The following is an 18,344-nucleotide window of genomic DNA, read 5'->3' as shown; positions in this document are numbered from 1 at the left end:
TTTCACCAATCATGTGTGAGGTTGCAGGGGAACTGACAAACTTGAGCGTTTAATCACTGTGTGTACTTGAATTAACTGTTAACCCAATGTCATGGTTGAGTGTATGGTCTCAGTGTGTCCTTTGTGTTACTTCAAGGGCTTCCCAAATGAAGACTCTTTTGATTGTATTGTCAGCATAAGTGTTCTGGATTGTCCATATAGCAAGTTCCCACCTAAACTACTATTGTAAAATGGTTCATGATGCAAAAAGACAATTATACACAATGTTGGTAAAAATATCAGTCATTTAAAAATGTCTTGTTTTTAGTAAACTTTTCAGTTACTCTAATTTGAATGCAGCATTATATGCATTTTTTTAAATGTATTTTTGACCAATCAGTCAGACTAAGGTGTCATGGTAGGGGAAAAAAAATCATTTGTGTATCCTCGCAAAAAAACGTGTTCTCTTGCAAAAAAATTGCATTGCCTTTCAAAGATAGCGTCTCCTCACAAAAATTTGCGCTCCCTTGCAAAGAATGTGATCCTCGCAAAGACGTTTGTGTTCCCACGCAAGTTTTTTTTGCGAGTGGACACCTTTAAATTTATGTATTTATATGCGTTTATGTACTTCTGGTTCAGTTTGGACACTGTAGCCACGAATGCGTGGGTGAGAGGCTGCGGCACCATAGCATAGATATCTATACGGCAATACCTTTTCGAAATAAAAATTCCATCCTTGTCGCTTTTGGTCACGCGGAGTTGACCTGGACGTACATAAACTCGTTTAAAAAAAAATTGCGACCCCTCGGAATACTTTTGCGTTCTCTCGCAATAAACGTTTTTGTTTTTTTCTCGAAGGAACGCAAATAATTTCCCCCCCCCTACAATGTCACCTTAGAGGCTCCGTAGACATTTGCTATTTTTGGCAGTACTTAAGGAAAGAACACAGGCCTTGATAGGACTCTTATTTTTTTTTTTTTTTAAGAAAACTCCAAAGAACCCTGGAAAACAGAGTTGCTGCATTTATGAATCTGTACATCAACAGAACAAAACAAAAAACAAAACTATCAAAAGCCACAATTTTCATATGTACGTGTATGTATATAAAAATAAGAATCTTTTATTTTGAAACTCCCAAGAGCTTTGCTCTTTTGCAGAGGTCCATGTGAGAGCTGTGGAGTCAAGTCTTGCACATATCTACTCAAAACACAAGCATGCAAAGAGACAAACCCAACACTTTAAAGTGTTGTCATCCAAACTTACAATTCGACAGGGGTGAAGAAAAACAATATTACATTTTTCCATATTTATTAATGTATATGCATATAAACTTGCTTCTGGTGTTAAACACTTTTTCTTCAGATTAATTCAATTTCTTTTTTTAAGCTTAAATATAGAAAGTGCAATCGCCTACAGCAACTAAAGAATAAAAAAAAAACGTTTATGAAAAACACACAGCAAAGGTGGATTTTAGGAAGTGTGGGACAATTCCCATACATCCTGTTTTGTGCTCTGTATAAACCTAACATTGTACAATGACCGTCCAAAAAGCCAGTCACTTTTGCAGTCTTGTTTGAAACATTTTGTGTGGACATGTACTGTAGTGTACATATTTGAGTGTGTTATCTACTGCAGTGAGTCGCTGTTGTCAAGGCCCAGTCCGGCCATATCTGTATCATCGTCATCATCTCCACTGTCCCCAGACTCGTCTTCACTATGGCCTCCAAGCATCACCTGCTGGACTGCCAGGGTCGCACCATCTGATGTCAGACTGTGCAGGCCCTCCACATTCATAGTCACCATTGTACCTGGAAACCACACAAGTAAATGGACATTTTGCTAGAGGTATCAAATTAATTGCTTTCCGCGTTACAGCAGCGGTTCCCAACCTTTTTTAGTGTGTGTACCCCCAAATCGTTTGACCATGACCTCATTCATGTGTCCTGATGATTCTCAAAAAGTAAAACTTAACACAATTGATTATTAAATGAAAATTATTTTATTTTGTTTCATTAATTTGAACTTTTAATTCTTGGGCACCCCCCCCCCCCTATGAATTCCCTTTAAATAGGCATTTAAAAGTTTAAATATCAGGAACAAAGGACTTAAGAATAATATATTACATATCTAAAATCACCTTTAAAGGGTAACTCAAAGCTAAATTGTTAGGTTTTTTTGCCTATAAACTGTATAAATTGGTGTCTACATATGCTGTTGACAAGTCCTGGTCATTATTTTGACATTTTAGTGCATGTTTGTTGAAAAACTTGAATTTGGGGCAAAAAACGTGTGTTTGGTGCCATCTTAAGGTTAAGTCATTCACTCCCAGCCATTTTTACTGAAGCAACCCTTCACCTTCGCTCCCGGTTGTTTTACTGGATTTTGACTGATTTTGCAAGGCCTACGGAATATTGTGTTCTATCGCTATAAAAAAATGGAACCTACCAAAAGAAAGATTACAGTTTCTTCTTTCATCAGGAAAAAAAAGTATATTTGTATCTGCGTCCATTTCACAGCAGTTAGCATTAAAATACAGTATAGCAAAGTTTCATCATTATTCACAAACCTATTGAAAACATTGGCAAAAAGAGCTTGTTGCAACCTGGTTTATCTCTTATACTCTGCTGCTACCTCCTGGCCGTTTTTTGGAATAACTATCATTGCTTTAAGTGACCTCTTCAGGTCAGAGGCTGCATCAAAGCCTTCTGTATGCTCTAGTATAAAATAAAAAAACATAAAGAAAAACATGTAAATACATTTTTGGGGCCATGGCAATATTTAAAATAGAAAGTTTTGCTACGTTGGGAGAGCTGAAACAATTTGGCTGTTTGTCCTCTCATTACACGAGAAGATACACACTCCATCACTTGTGGATCGTGACATAGTCGCCCCCGCCACCCACCGGCTCAGTCTCATACACGCTTCCTTAAACGCCTTAGCGAGTTGCTGCTGTCAATCACAGCCAGACCACTCCCCATTCGCAACCTAATGATATCAAATCTTAGTGAGGGGTGGAGCAAGAGTTGGATTTCCTGTTGAGTTACCTTTTAAAAATAAATGGGTACATTAAAAGAGCATTTTCCCCACTGAACACAATCCATTTCATAATTTTCTTAACCACTAAAACTTAACAACACTGAAACAAAATATAGTATAGAATATTTGACAAACAAGAAACTTATACAATGTTAAATTTAAATAAATAAATGTTAACATTATTCTTTTTTAAATTCTTCTTAGTAAGTTGGTGTTCTGTCACTGGTGAGCTATTTTTTTTTAGAACAGACTTGTGTACTACTCATGTTGTCTTTGGACAACATGAGTAGATTTAGAACAGATTTAGAACAGAGCAAAAAGGCATTTTTCCCTTTTTTTTGAAAGAGGAGGCTACTCCATCCAAAAAGGAGGGGGAAAAAACCTGCAAGCATGAGACTTGAGCTGACACGGCTGTTGTGATTTTGGTGCGGCTGTGTCACATGATTGATCTTGGAAATAGACTTAACTCATTCAAACCCAAAAATGTATAAATACGTTGTTTTGGTGTTTTATGTTTTTTTTGTGCTAGAGCGTATATACAGAAGGCTTTGATACAACTTCTGACATGAAGAGATTGCTTAAAGTAATAGTAGTTATTCCAAAAACGGCCAGTAGGTGGCAGCAGAGTATAAGCAATCAGTCAGGGCCATGTTGCAACAAGCTCTTTTCCCCAGTATTTCAAACAGATTTGTGAATAATGATGAAGCTACATTCTAATGCTAATTACTGCAAACGGAAACAGATGCAAACATACTTTTCTTCCCCTGATGAAAGAAGAGACTCTAATCTTTCTTTTGGTAGGTTGCATGTTTTATAGCAATAGAACACAATATACTGTGGACCTTGCAAAATCACTCAAAATCAAGTAAAACAGCCAGGAGCGAAGGGGGTTGCTTCAGTGAAAATAGCTGAAGGTGAATGAGTTAAATGCTTTTGCATACCCCATGCAATGTGCTCAAGTACCCCTGGTTGGGAAACACTGCTGTAGAGTACAAATTTGGGCATTGAGTAACATTTTATTTCTACCATCTGGCATTGTAACTTGCTGCGGTGTGCCGCCCCCCGAAGCAATGGAATCAGGCCAGAAGCGCTGTAGTGGCCGATTTTGAGGAGTCTTCTTTTTAGTTTTAGGCGTATCAGAGGAGCTAGCATCCAACATGGGCTGCAGAATCCGCCTTCGGGCATTTATAAACCTGCAAACACAAGGCAGAATAGATTCTGCATAGTTTCACAAAGTGTGATTCTTTTCCCACAGGTATTGAGTAGACTTGGTTATGAAACTGCATTATTAGGCCACATTCCCCTTATCTGCCAAGAGGCACATGCAAACATACATTAATAACAACAAGCCAAAAAAGGTAATATAATTCAAACATTGCCAAACATACAGTCTCCTCCAATAGTAAATTAATCCCTTTGTTTTTGTTGTATACTGAGGACATTTGGATTTCAGATGAATGAGACAAAAGTTGAGCATTCCAGCTTTTATTTCATGGCATTTACAAGTAGGGGAGAGTGGGGTAAGTAGTTCTAATTTTCACTTAAAGTGTCTTTTACGCAAGGGAAATACAGGAATCCCTCCAACTAAAATATATTCCTATAGTTTAGGACCAGGGTGTCAAACATACGGCCGGGGATCCAGCCCGCCAGGGGGTTTGGTACAGCCAAAATTTTTCCTGGTGCAGGAAAAATCTGCAAAAAAAACCAACAACTGTAATTTTCTTTCAAATCTGCAGTTCTGCTATTGTCCGCTAGGGGTGCGCTGTGTTTTGGTGAGCACAGTCGCAGACAACATGAATGCAACACTGCATGCGGCAGAATTAGCAACTAGCCTCTACATCAAGTGGACCTAAACGTTTGACTCTGCCAGACAGAACGCGCCTTCTTTCTTTGTTGTTAAACCTAACCATAACCCTAACCAAAAGCCTACATAACGACTACAGTATGTTTTCAACACTGTATTGAACAACAAAAATTAACTCTCTCAATAGACGTATCAATACGCCATAAAGCGTCATCGTCGCCGCGTACACATGACGTATCAATACGTCATAAGCTTTTTTTAATGGAAGAATGTACAGGAGGGTCTGGCACTGCTTCTGACTGAAAGATCAGGCTTGACTGCAATGTTATTTACAATAAACGGCCAGTAGGTAGCGGCAAGTATAAGATCAGCCAGTATCACGCAATGATCTTGTAGATGAAGAGAGATGATGAGACTGGGACTGGGAGTGTCATCTGTCACTACTAGCGTGTTGTAGAGCAGCGGGGAGCAAGTAGAAAATAATTGCTTAATTGCTTTTTTAGCTTTAAAAAAAAGCATCCTCATCGGCTCATCAAAGCATAACAGCGGCGACTGAGTTGCTGCAAGTCAAGGAATGACGTTTTGTTCGTTGACCAAACGCAACGAGCAACCGTCGAGTGATGATCCGCAGGGTTAACAGCTCGTTATGCCAGTCACATCGACCCCTGGACGACTGGATGCTGCGGCAGAGCTGCAGTTAGACCAGTCAATTGTTTATTTTTATGTGCAATTAACTGTTATTTTGTTATCAAAAGCACTTTTTGGAACGTTGTCTTGCACGAAAACATTATTTAGATTTTTGAGCTGTCACAAAAGAAAATATAGTAGTGTTAAAGTCCAAATTGTGCTTGAAATGTTTGTTTTATAAAAAGCTTGCGTTTTTTTCTCAGGAATTTAAATTTCGACAAAACAACACAACAATATTCTAACGCCGATAACTAAAGAATGGAAAAAAGATAGAAATACACTTATTTTTCTGATGAAAGAAGAGAATAATCTTTCTTTTGATATGTTCCATGTTTATATAGCAACAGAACACAATATTTTGTGGGTCTTGCAAGATCAGTCAAAATCCAATGCTCCATAATGTTTTTTATTTTTTTTAAGTTTTATTTCTATAGCACTTTTCTCAGACAGAAGTCACAAAGCACTTCACAAAAAGAGGACAGCCTCATACAAGGCATGATAGAATGATGTTTCCGAAACCCTGACTGAAACCTGTCGTAGATGTTCTGTTCTTCAAGGAAGGATTTTAATTGTTTAGCTACCATTTTTAGCTTTTTTTTTTTTTTTTTTAAAGAAAGGGGAGCTTCAAAATAGGCCTTAAGTTTTTTAGATCAGACTAGTCCAGACTAGGCTTTTTAAGACGTGGTTCGACAACCGTATGTTTAAGGGAGCTGGGAAGTTCTAAAAAGTTTGAAGGGGAAGACATCAGACTGACTGGAGGAGGGCCTTGTATTAGTAATTAAAGCTAAAATGTCCTCCAGCGATACTGGGTTAAAAGAGGACCAGGCTTGAGAAGGAAGCTCAACATGAGCTGGTCCCTCACAAGAAGGGTGGTGGGATATTCTCTTTAATATCTCTACCCTTGTCAATAAAAAAAGTAAAAAAAAAAAAGTAATTGCTACCTTTCACGGGAGCAACTGGAGCACTGTAGGACACAAGCGAGTTAATTGTGTCAAACAGCATCTTTGGATTTCCCTTGTTTGATGTTTTCAAATGATACAAATATTTAGATCGTGCCTCTTTTATCAGATTATTTAGGGAGAAAGTAAGGTCCCTAAAATACAGTCTGTGAGTTTCTAATTTGGTGGATTTCCACAAGCGCTCAGCTTTATGTCACAAGATGGCGCATCATTAAATTTAGCAATTTTGTAGGGAAAAAAATGTTTAAACCATTTTGAAAAATCCATGTGAGCAGAGTCAAACGTTTAAGTCCACCCGACGTTGAGGCACGCCACGAATGGCACTGCATCCAGGGCTGCTTGCCATGTTTGGGACTACCTACCTTTGTGAGCAAGTTTACTCACTAATGAGCATTAATAAAACAAATCTTACATGAGATTCTGAAATTGGCTTCTACTCAGGACATGATGCCTGATTTGGATGCACTTGTGCACGGTAAACGATGCCAAGTTTCAGGGGTAAATACTAAGCAAGATGAGCAATAATCATTTACACAGCAATATTGATGTGAAAATCATTCATTTGTTCACATTGTTCCCCAGATCAGAACAGTGTTCTTAAGTTCCACAAAGCTGTGACTAATAGCGTATTTTCACTGGAGCCCAGCACCGCACTGCTCGGCTCGCTGGCGGGTCAGCTCAGCCCAACCCACGCACACCTCCAATGTGCATCTGTGACACTGGGCGTAAGTAACGCATAACCGGCCGGCTGCAAGACTATAGTCGAGCGCGGGAAACAACACATAACCAAAACATGGAAGCCAGGGAGGACGACGCTGCCCGGTATCGGTTGCTCGTTCTGTTTTTTGTGGTGCTTCAGATGTGGCGCTTCTTCAGAGCTCGCAACGCAAGGAGGATCGCTGCTGCAAAGAAAAGGACGATGTTTTATCGCCGGAAAGCCCGCGAGGCTATACACGCTGATAGCAGTTGGAGCGAAGAAGAAGACGAACACTTGTCGAAAAGGACACGGCTGGTAAGTTGACCCCCCCCCGCTGATGTTCATTATTGATGGCATCACAGGACCGACCGCACAATCAACTGCCGTGGTATTTTACGTCATGTCCTGGGCTCTCTCTGGCCCAACTTAGGCATGAGGGCCTTGAGCAGCTCCGCACGGTCCACTTCTGACATGTTCAGCTGTAATGGAAACGCTCCCAACACTTTGCACGGTGCGATGCTGGGCTCCAGTGGAAATACGCTATAAATGTTTTGAAACATTGTTAACTGTGATCAGTTTTTATGCATAACGCACTTAAATAAATGTGAAATAAATGTAAAGTCCTGGTTTCGTCACAGCTGCATATCACGCCCCCAAACACAATGTCGCTCTGTGATTGGTCCTAATCGGTGGAAATCAACGGGCCCGGTACAAGATGTATTCTCCGGAGTTTGTGAACTCACAATTACCGCAAGAATTCAAGCTTAATGTTGTGCATCCCTGGGAGCAATCACTTTGTATCTTCAATAAACTGTTTGAGAAGTATAGCTTAAGAAAAAATGGGATTTTGTGGCACAACTTGCTCCCAGTGCAGGGTAGTTGTGCCATTAGTCAGAATTCAGTGGTATACATTGTGCCATTGATAACTGAAGTAAAAAAGATCATTGTAATCTCACAGACGATAATGCTATAAAAGGAAGACAAATTCAATACAAAACTTTGATTTGCATGTTTCAAAGGCCTTTTCTTCTTTTGCTTTTCCTGTTCAGCCATTTTATCTTCTCTTTCTTTGTGAGCCTTCTCTAACTCCATCTACTCAGGTGTGTCAGTCACAATTCTTGTTTTCACCTTTTTTTTTTTTACAATTCTGTTGTTTCTTTCTGTGGATTTTGGCAAGGGAAAATAACTTCTGAAGACACATAACCCAAGTGAGCAAAACAACCAGATTTGTCACTTGTTGAGTGACCGGGAGGGTAAGCCTGTGCCTATTTTTTTTCTTATTCCTATTTTTTTTCTTATTCCTATTTTTTTTCTTATTCCTATTTTTTTATGGCCATCCTGCAGATTTTTATGTCCTTTCCAAACTGACGTATGGTCTTCCCCTCTTTCACTGCTTTGTGCAACTCCTCAAGAGTAGTTGACTTGAAACCCCTCTGTCTTCCTTTTGTATCTGCTGGCATGATGAATTTTGGTAAAAACTTAAGAATGGCACATACTTTTAGTGATCAAATTGTAAGAATACAGTTTACAACAACAATAAAATACAATAAAGTAATATAGAGTAAATAATCATAATTTAGGTGAGGCACAACTTAACCCAGGTCATTTGGCACAAATTAACAAAAAAATGCATCCCCCAGGTGGATGTCTTCTTCTATAGTTTTCTAAATAACAGGGGTGGAACTACTTGACCCTTGGCACAAATTACCCTGCTCTCCCCTACATCTAGATGTGTTAAACAACTCAGAACAGAGCACCTTTTGTTTAAAGTCACCCACTTTTCAAGTGAGCAAAGGTATTGGAACAGATATGATTAAATGAACTTTAAGTGAATAACATTTAATATTTGATAGCATAACCTTTATTTGCAATAACATGCATGCATTAAGCTTAAGTTACATTCTTCATTTGAAATGCTTTTCCAGGCCTTTACTGCAGCCTCTTTCGGTTCTTAGAGCTGCTAATCTAAACCTGAACAATTTATCTGAATGTTTCCATTTCTGTCAAGAACATTACAATGGGACTGTGCGTCGGAGAGTATATTTTGGATTGAACCGTCAATAAATTATTCAAACAGCTAAACTAAAACATTGGCATTCTATGGATGGATCTTTCTATGTCTTTCAATTTAGATTTAAAAACATTCATGGATACCAGTTTCCTTGAGCTTTGAGTCATTCTGCAGGAGATTCCAGGCTGAGAGTGGAGTTTTTTCGCAAAAGCCTTTCTCCCACTTTTTGTCGGGGGGGGGGGTTGGGACAGAAAGTGAAAAGAGGTCCTGAGAACGCAATGAATACGGCGGTCGGGTACTTCAACGTCTGATTGAAACACAAAGCACACCAAGAATTGCCTAATAAAACACTACAGAGGCATGCATGCATGATAAATACAATATCTATCTATCAATCCATCCATTTACCTAATATAATTAATATAATATTATAAAATGATAAAAGATCACCATAGTCTAAAACATGTTGCATCGACAAGATGCTTTTTTACAATAAAAGAAAAACACGGTTTGTTAAATAGAAACCCAGTTTAGAACTAGCTTTTTCACATGGTGAGCTTTTGCGCACATTAAGTCATTGAGAATGTGGAAGCACAGTAAAAAAACAACGAGTAATATTTACTTCGAAAAAAAAAACCTAGGAAAACCAGAAATGCATAAGCTTAGAGTGGCAAACAGGAAGACTGGTATGGTAAAAACTGGTAAAATGTACCCAAAACACCGTGTAAAATATAGAATATAATATAATAGAAAAAACTTTACTAGATTTTTTTCAAGTAAATATCACTTCCCCCTTTTTTTTTTCAGTGTGAGGTGAAGTTAGATTAGATTACACAATAGATTAATTTGCAATTGCACATATCGTAGGCATTCATTCAGACACTATACACTGATTTATAAAATACAGAGCTCAGCATAAATGAGTACACGCCAACAGGTTTGTAAGAACCCCTTTAGTTTACTTTCAGAATCAAGATTATTTTTTTTTTTATGGGACACTGTACTACAAAATACTCCCACAAATGTGGTCCATTGAAAACAAGATTTGTTAATTAGTACACACTGAAAAGTAGTTTTCTTAACAAATCTGTTAAAGAACATTTTGCATATTAAAGTAGATCCCGAGAAAGAGACTGACAACTTGTTCATTTCAGGCCTAGCAGACATGTTGCTATCCATAAAAGTCACAAAGGTCATAATAAATACTAGATGTAGTCGTTTTTGTTGTGGGATGCATTAATTTTTTTTGCATTATTTTTTTTTGCATTAATTTGATTAAACGGAAGATTTTGTAATCTATGCATTCTATTACCAACCTTATTTTCATGTTGTGAGTTAAGCGTATATTCTACAGAAAACATTTTGCCAAATTTTGGAAATTGTTCTTATGTTCATTGAGATATTGAATAAAATCTTAAAATGTTTCAAAGGTTGTGTACTCATGCTGAGCACTGTAAATCACCAAAAGGATCTTCTCCAAAGCTGGAGAGGTAATCAGTAAGAAGAGTAACCAACTGAAACCAAATGCTGCAGAAATTATTTTGTTTGTAGTGAAAAACACAAATCCTCGTCTCAGTGTCACAAGCATTTTATACAACTACCATCATCACAATTTCCTGTTGCACAAGCATTTCACTTTTTCATTTAAAACTGACACAACAGTGTCTTACTTTTTAATGACGCTTTGCCCTTCAAAGACGCTTTACAAGAGATACATCATTCGTGCACCCACACATTCACATTCTGTTGGCGGTAAACTACGCAAGTAGCCACAGCTGCCCTGGGGCAGGCTGACTGATTGACGGGTGAACGGATGCCGTTGGCAAGCTATGATGTCCAGACTAAAATGAAGATGATGGATCAAAAGTACAATTGTTGGCCCAGGGGGCAAATCTTGCCAGAACTGCCTCTGGTAAATGTTATTTAAAATTAAGTTCTCCGGTGAACACGATCACCACTTCCCGATCCATTCCCTGTGAGTCACTTTAAAACTGGCGGTGTTACGGAAGGGTCGTTTTGTTCCTCTCCAATCACACGCCTCTACCTCGCGCCTCTACCTCTCCACATACAGACGTCACACCCAGCAAATCATTTTATTGGCTACAAGCAACTTGCTCTTCACTTGTCAACATAACGGGTGATCCCATGGTCCAAATGGCAGCAATGTAGCGTACAGTTTGCTGTATTTAGAAGAGTTGATAGGCAATATGTGGGGCATTTGAGGTCCCGGACAGGACAAACCGATTCAGCCCAAAATACGGGGTGTCCCGTCAAATATGGGACAGTTGGCAACCCTAACACTAACCTCAAAAGGCAAATGAATTTAGCAAGATTCAAAGAATAAATGAATTAAATAAATAAAATAGTTACTTAGCAGTTGCATTCAAACAATGCACATTGCACACACACATGCAGTATTTTTTAAGCAACAACTGAAAGAGGCTGCAGTAAAGGCCTGGAAAAGCATTTCTAATGAAGAATGCAACAGTCGGGTGTAGTTAACAGGTCGCATTATTGATTCTGTTATTGCAAGTAACGGTTATGCCACCATATATTAAATTCTATTCACTTTAAGTTAATAATGTCCGCTACATACTTTTGCCCACTTGAAAAGTGGGAGCTTAAAACAAAAGGTGCTATGTCCTGAGTTGTTCAACACTTCTAGAATGCAAAAAAAAAACAAAACAAAAAACATGCAACATAAAAAAATATATATATTATCTAATATATAGTATATCTAATATATAATATAAAAAATAAAAAAAACATGTAATGAAAGCTGAAATTCTGAACTTGTGTGTGATAGTCATCTTTTGATTAGAATGGAAACCCAAATGTCTTCAGTATGCAACAAAAACACAGGAATTTACCTTGCCATTACAATACTTTTGGAGTGGACTGTATCTTATGTTAAAGAAATATACTATTTATTAAAAACTAACCAGCTATTCTGTGAAACGGTAAATTTCAACTCTTCCCTGAAAAAAATCGTCAATTTATGATGAGGGATTATTATTTTATAGTACTTTTAAGGATATTTCTCATTCGCTACAGTAGCAGCAATTTTTGGGACAGTCACGTCATCATTTAGTGGTGCAACGGATCACAAAGGTGACAGTTCGGATCAGATCACGGATTTGAGTCATGGATCGGAGAATTTTTGGGGGTCAGCAGGAAAAAAAGAAAAAAAAGAAATAGTACTTTGTCTTTGTTTATTTTGTAAAGCGCTTTTCCATTAAATTAAAAGAAAGATCAATTCAAAATGTCTAATATAGCCATGTAGGATTTTGTGTCTTCATTTATTTTGTAAAACGCCTTTTCCTATTAAATACAAATTTAAAAAAATCTATTTAAAATGTCTAATACAGCCGTTAGGATTTAGGAACACAACTTAAGTGCAATGTGAGGCAGAAAACAATCTTATTTTTACATGTTTTATTTTTTTAAATAATGAAACAACCTCAACATACAATTTAAGGCATATTCCCTTTCTTTAAGCATGGAGAGTGAATTATAAAATAGGCTTGGTCCAGAATATTGAAAATTAATTAAAGTAGTAGTCATACACATTTACAGCTTACCAGCCAGACACTCGTTGGTCATGCTAACAGCTAGCCACTTACGACGGAGACTTCCACCGTATCATACAATGACGGTGTAATTAATTAGCGTTTTTTTAGTGTCCAAAATTAGCTAATGAACTTGAGTTTGGGATAGCGTTTTGTTGGTGTTAGTCGCAACGACCATGACAATCAACTCCGATAAAGAAACGTCTGAAAGGGAAGTCAAGCGAGTCATCACGCCACAACGTGGGCGATCTTCAAAGTAAAAGTGTACTCAGGCTATTTGCATTGCCGTCAATGTATTACTGTATTTGGTAAACTTTATTTTGAAGTTAGGTTTAGCGTGTTACGTATGTTTCAGCTTCCTTGACATGTATTGACTGTGAATGTGCACTTTGTTCTTGTTTTGTTGCCCCACCAACCCAACCCTCTCCTTCTTGTGAACCTCTTGAGCAATTTGGATTTTCCAATTGTTTCAACCTGATTTTGTTGTTCAATCTGAAATGACAGGTGTAGGTTTAGCATTTCCCCCTCCGTGAGTCATCACCTTATCGTGGTGGAGGGGTTTGCGTGTCCCAATGAGCCTGGGAGCTATGTTGTCCGGGGCTTCATGCCCCTGGTAGGGCCACCCATGGCAAACAGGTCCTAGGTGAGGGACCAGACAAAGCATGGCTCAAACGACCCCAATGATGAACACAAACTTTGGATCCTCGTTTCCCTTGCCCGGACGCGGGTCACCGGGGCCCCCCTCTGAAGCTAGCTTGGAGGTGGGGCTCGAAGGCGAGCGTCTGGTGGCCGGGCACAGCCCGAAAAGGCAACGTGGGTCCCCCTTCCCATGGGCTCACCACCGGTCGAAAGGGCCAAAGGGGTCGGGTGCGCAGTGAGTTGGGTGGCAGCCAAAGGCGGGGGCCTTGGCGGTCCGACCCCCGGCTACTGAAGCTAGCTCTGGGGACATGGAATGTCACCTCTCTGACAGGGAAGGAGCTCGAGGTGGTGTGCGAGGCTGAGAAGTTCCCACTAGATATAGTCGGACTCGCCTCCACACACGGCTTGGGTTCTGGTACCAATCCTCTCGAGAGGGGCTGGACCCTCTTCCACTCTGGAGTTGCCCACGGTGAGAGGCGCAGGGCAGGTGTGGGCATACTCATTGCCCCCCGGCTAGCTGCCTGTACGTTGGGGTTTACCCCGGTGAATGAGAGGGTAGCCTCCCTCCGCCTTCGGGTGGGGGGACGGGTCATGACTGTTGTTTGTGCTTATGCACCGAACAGCAGCTCAGAGTACCCACCATTCCTGGAGTCCTTGGAGGGTGTCCTGGAGAGCGCACCCCCTGGGGACTCCCTCGTTCTGCTGGGGGACTTCAACGCTCACGTGGGTAATGACAGTGAGACCTGGAGGGGCGTGATTGGGAGGAATGGCCCCCCCGATCGAAACCCGAGCGGTGTTTCGTTATTGGACTTCTGTGCTCGCCACGGACTGACCATAACGAACACCATGTTCAAGCACAAGAGTGTCCATATGTGCACTTGGCACCAGGACACCCTAGGCCGCAGTTCGATGATCGACTTTGTAGTCGTGTCATCGGATTTGCGGCCGTAGGTGCTGGACACTCGGGTTAAGAGAGGGGCGGAGCTGTCAACTGATCACCACCTGGTGGTGTGTTGGCTCCGATGGCGGGGTAAGATGCCGGTCCGACCAGGCAGGCCCAAACGTATTGTGAGGGTCTGCTGGGAACGTCTGGCCGAATCCCCTGTCAGAAAGAGTTTCAACGCCCATCTCCGGCAGAGCTTCTCCATTGTCCCGGGAGAGGCGGGGGACATTGAGTCCGAGTGGACCATGTTCCGCGCTTCCATTGTTGAGGCGGCCGATCGGAGCTGTTGCCGTAAGGTGGTAGGTGCCTGTCGTGGCGGCAATCCTCGAACCCGCTGGTGGACACCAGCGGTAAGGGTTGCCGTCAAGCTGAAGAAGGAGTCCTATTGGGCCTTTTTGGCCTGTGGGACTCCGGAGGCTGCTGACAGGTACCGGCTGGCCAAGCGGAATGCGGCTTCGGCGGTCGCTGAGGCAAAAACTAGGACATGGAAACGACTTCCGGACGGCTTCGAGGAAATTCTGGTCCACCATCCGGCGTCTCAGGAGAGGAAAGCAGTGCGCCGTTAACACTGTGTATAGTGGAGATGGGGTGCTGTTGACCTCGACTCGGGACGTCGTGAATCGGTGGGGAGAGTACTTCGAAGACCTCCTCAATTCCACCGACACGCCTTCCTTTGAGGAAGCAGGGTCTGGGGACTCTGAGGTGGGCTCCCCTTTCTCTGGGGTCGAAGTCGCCGAGGTGGTTGGAAAGCTTCTCGGTGGCAGGGCCTCGGGGGTGGATGAGATCCGCCCGGAGTTCCTAAAGGCTCTGGATGTTGTGGGGCTGTCGTGGTTGACATGTCTCTGCAGCATCGCGTGGACATCGGGGACAGTGCCTCTGGATTGGCAGACCGGGGTGGTGGTTCCCCTTTTTAAGAAGGGGGACCGGAGGGTGTGTTCCAACTTTAGAGGGATCACACTCCTCAGCCTCCCAGGTAAGGTCTATTCAGGGGTGCTGGAGAGGAGGGTGCTGGAGAGGAGGGTCCGTCGGGAGGTTGAAACTCGGATTCAGGAAGAGCAGTGGGGTTTTCGTCCCGGCCGTGGAACAGTGGACCAGCTCTACACCCTCAGCAGGGTCCTCGAGGGTTCGTGGGAGTTCGCCCAACCAGTCCACATGTGCTTTGTGGACTTGAAGAAGGCGTTTGACCGTGTCCCTTGGGGAGTCCTGTGGGGGGTGCTTCGGGAGTATGGGGTACCGAGCCCCCTGATACGGGCTATTCGGTCTCTGTACGACCGATGTCAGAGTTTGGTCCGCATTGCCGGCAGTAAGTCGAATTTGTTTCCTGTGAGGGTTGGACTCCGCCAAGGTTGCCCTTTGTCACCGATTCTGTTCATAACTTTTATGGACAGAATTTCTAGGCGCAGCCGAGGCGTTGAGGGGGTCCGGTTTGGTGGCCTCAGCATTGCATCTCTGCTTTTTGCAGATGATGTGGTGCTGTTGGCTTCTTCAAGCCGTGATCTCCAGCTCTCACTGGAGCGGTTCGCAGCCAAGTGTGAAGCGGTTGGGATGAGGATCAGCACCTCCAAATCTGAGACCATGGTCCTCAGTCGGAAAAGGGTGGAGTGCGGACGGACGGAGGTTTAGCATTTCAATGCATTGTTCTTTTTTAATTTATTTTATTTTATCATTTGTGTAGTCAAAACTAAATTAAAAAGAGTTTTGGGTAAATTCATGTAGGTGCAAAAGTAAGTGAACCCTGAGCTGCATTGCTTAAAACAAATAGTCAATTAGGATCAGGTAGGACAAATTGGTAGCTAAAATAACACTGAAATGGACCAATGAAATGAGAGAGGTTTAGCGAAGAAATTGTGCATCACTGACTGAAACAGAGACAAAACCACATCACTTTAGTCTTACCCAGGTGAACTCATGCAGGTCAGTCATGCTAAGAGGAAGAGAAATCTCAGGGGACCCGAGAAGTGGGTAGTGAAAGCACATCTGTCTGGGGAAAGCTATAAAGTCATCTATAAAAAATTTTTAGCTTCATCATTCCACTGTGAAGCAGATCATCTGCATCTAGAGAACACTGAAAATTACTACAATCCAGCCTAGAAGTGGAAGACCTTCTAAAATATCAGCAAAAACCACAAGACAAATGATAATTCAGGTGAAAGCCAACCTGTGCATCACATCGAGTGATTAGCAGACCTATTTTGCTGCATCTGGGACACATGTGCATGCTTCAACAATCAGAAGTAAATCAACAAGGCTTTAATGGAAGGCTTGCTAGGTAGAAGCCTCTGCTCACAAAAAAGATCAAAGCTGTCCATCTCAACTTTGCCAGAGAGTACCTGGACAAACCTGAAGCTTTTTGGAAGTTCCTTCTGTGGACAGATGAGTCCAAAATTGAACTGTTTGGTCACAATGTTTGGTGAAAAGTCAACACTGCATACCAGCAAAAGAACCTTCTCCCTACAGTGAAGCAGGATGGTGAGAATGTTAAATTCTGGGCTGGCTTTTCATCCTCAGGACCTGGACAACTCCACATAGTCCAGGGAATCATGAATTCAGAGGAATATTGTGAAATCCTGGATCATAACCTGAAGCAGTTATTTGTGAAGTTACAGCCTGGTAGAAGATGGATCATGCAACATGACAATAATCCAAAGCATTCCAGCAATACAACCAAGGAATGTCTGAAGAACAACAAGATTCATGTTCTGGATTTGCCCAGTCAAAATCCTGACTTAAATTCTTTTAAAATACTGTGGCGGGACCTGAAGCGGGCAGTTTATGCTAGACGCCCGTCCAACCTCTCTCAATTGGCTGCATTTTGCAAAGTACAGTGGCAAAAATCCCTCAAAGTAGATGTGAAAGACTGATAAGTCACTAAAGAGAGTGTTTGGATAAAGTTCTCATTGCAAAAGGAGGTGCAATGTCCGAATAAGTGAGAGGTTTACATACTTTTGCACCCATGAAATCTGAGTTTTTTTTAAATCAACCACTTTTGCTCAATAATGAATGACGATACTATCATTCTTTTTGTTCAAGTCCATTATTTTTAATGTCAGCATTGTCGATTTGGGTATGACTAAACATTTAATAAGGTTATTTTAATATTTTATACAAAAAATCTGACCATGCCTGCAGGATTCACAAACTTTTGAACAGCACTGTATGTAGGACTCAAGTTACCAGTGTGTGATTTGTGGACGATCCCTAACTGGACAGTAAATATCCGGCCAACATTACTCGCTCTGCCAGCTACATTTTGTTGTGCTCAGCGTGCTTACCCCTATAATAGGAGAAGCAACCTTCCACCACACCATCCCCAAGGAAGGACATGAAACCTGACATGCTGAGGATTACGCTGATCACAATTGGCACAGTATTTGGCGATAGAAGACAGCATTTTTCTTGCTCATTACGTTAGCAAACTCGCATTCAAATGAACGAAGGTGGCTGTCTTTTTTTTTTTTTTTTTTTTTTTTAATCAGGGAATAAGATGCCGGAGATATTTACACTTTTATTATTTTGACACACAGCCTGTTACTGGAAACGAGAGTTCAGAAGTAGGGTTTCCATCCATCCATTTTTATTAGAACTTTCAACAAATGCGAAAATAAAACTGAATGGAAATGCTAGAAATTCGAAAAAGGGCCCAACATTCACAAAAAAGTTTGGAGGGGGTGGATTTTCAAGCGTAGTGAAAAAGGGTAAATGTGAATTTTGGCCATGGAGACAGGTTTTTGGAATTGATTAAAGAAGGGACTATAAATGCAATTTTAGATGGAAAACAGCAAAGAAACGCTATGGTTTATCAAAAATTACAAAAGCAAACTCATACGACGTCAGCACACGGTGCAGTCGCTTCTTGGTCTTCTTTTTCTTTTAAATTACTGCTGTATACCGGCACCTATAGCAGCGGAGTCCCCTCTCAATATTCCCAAAAGAAGAACAGATGTTTTGCGCTTTTCAGTAAATTTGCTTAAAAAAATTCGAAACAGTTGGATGGAAACCCCACTAGTGGTGTATTGCTTT

General features: G+C 41.2%; 1 protein-coding gene across 7 annotated transcripts in view; it reads right to left on the bottom strand.

Annotated features, from left to right (window-relative positions):
- Window positions 1-18,344, bottom strand: part of pknox1.1 (pbx/knotted 1 homeobox 1.1) — a 63,207-nt gene that overhangs the window by 220 nt on the left and 44,643 nt on the right. For all 7 annotated transcript variants that reach the window (XM_077580889.1, XM_077580887.1, XM_077580892.1 and 4 more), the window contains 2 exons: window positions 4,042-4,208; window positions 1-1,787 (listed from right to left, as the gene is read on the bottom strand). The exon at window positions 1-1,787 is cut by the window's left edge and continues 220 nt beyond it. In XM_077580889.1, coding sequence (XP_077437015.1) covers window positions 1,606-1,787; window positions 4,042-4,208 — 349 coding nt within the window. In that variant the 3' untranslated portion in view covers window positions 1-1,605. The remainder of the gene's footprint in view (window positions 1,788-4,041; window positions 4,209-18,344) is intronic.

Source organism: Vanacampus margaritifer, chromosome 11, assembly GCF_051991255.1.
Source record: "Vanacampus margaritifer isolate UIUO_Vmar chromosome 11, RoL_Vmar_1.0, whole genome shotgun sequence".
In the NCBI taxonomy this organism is placed as follows: Eukaryota; Metazoa; Chordata; class Actinopteri; order Syngnathiformes; family Syngnathidae; genus Vanacampus; species Vanacampus margaritifer.
This window is presented reverse-complemented; position numbering and strand designations above follow the sequence as displayed.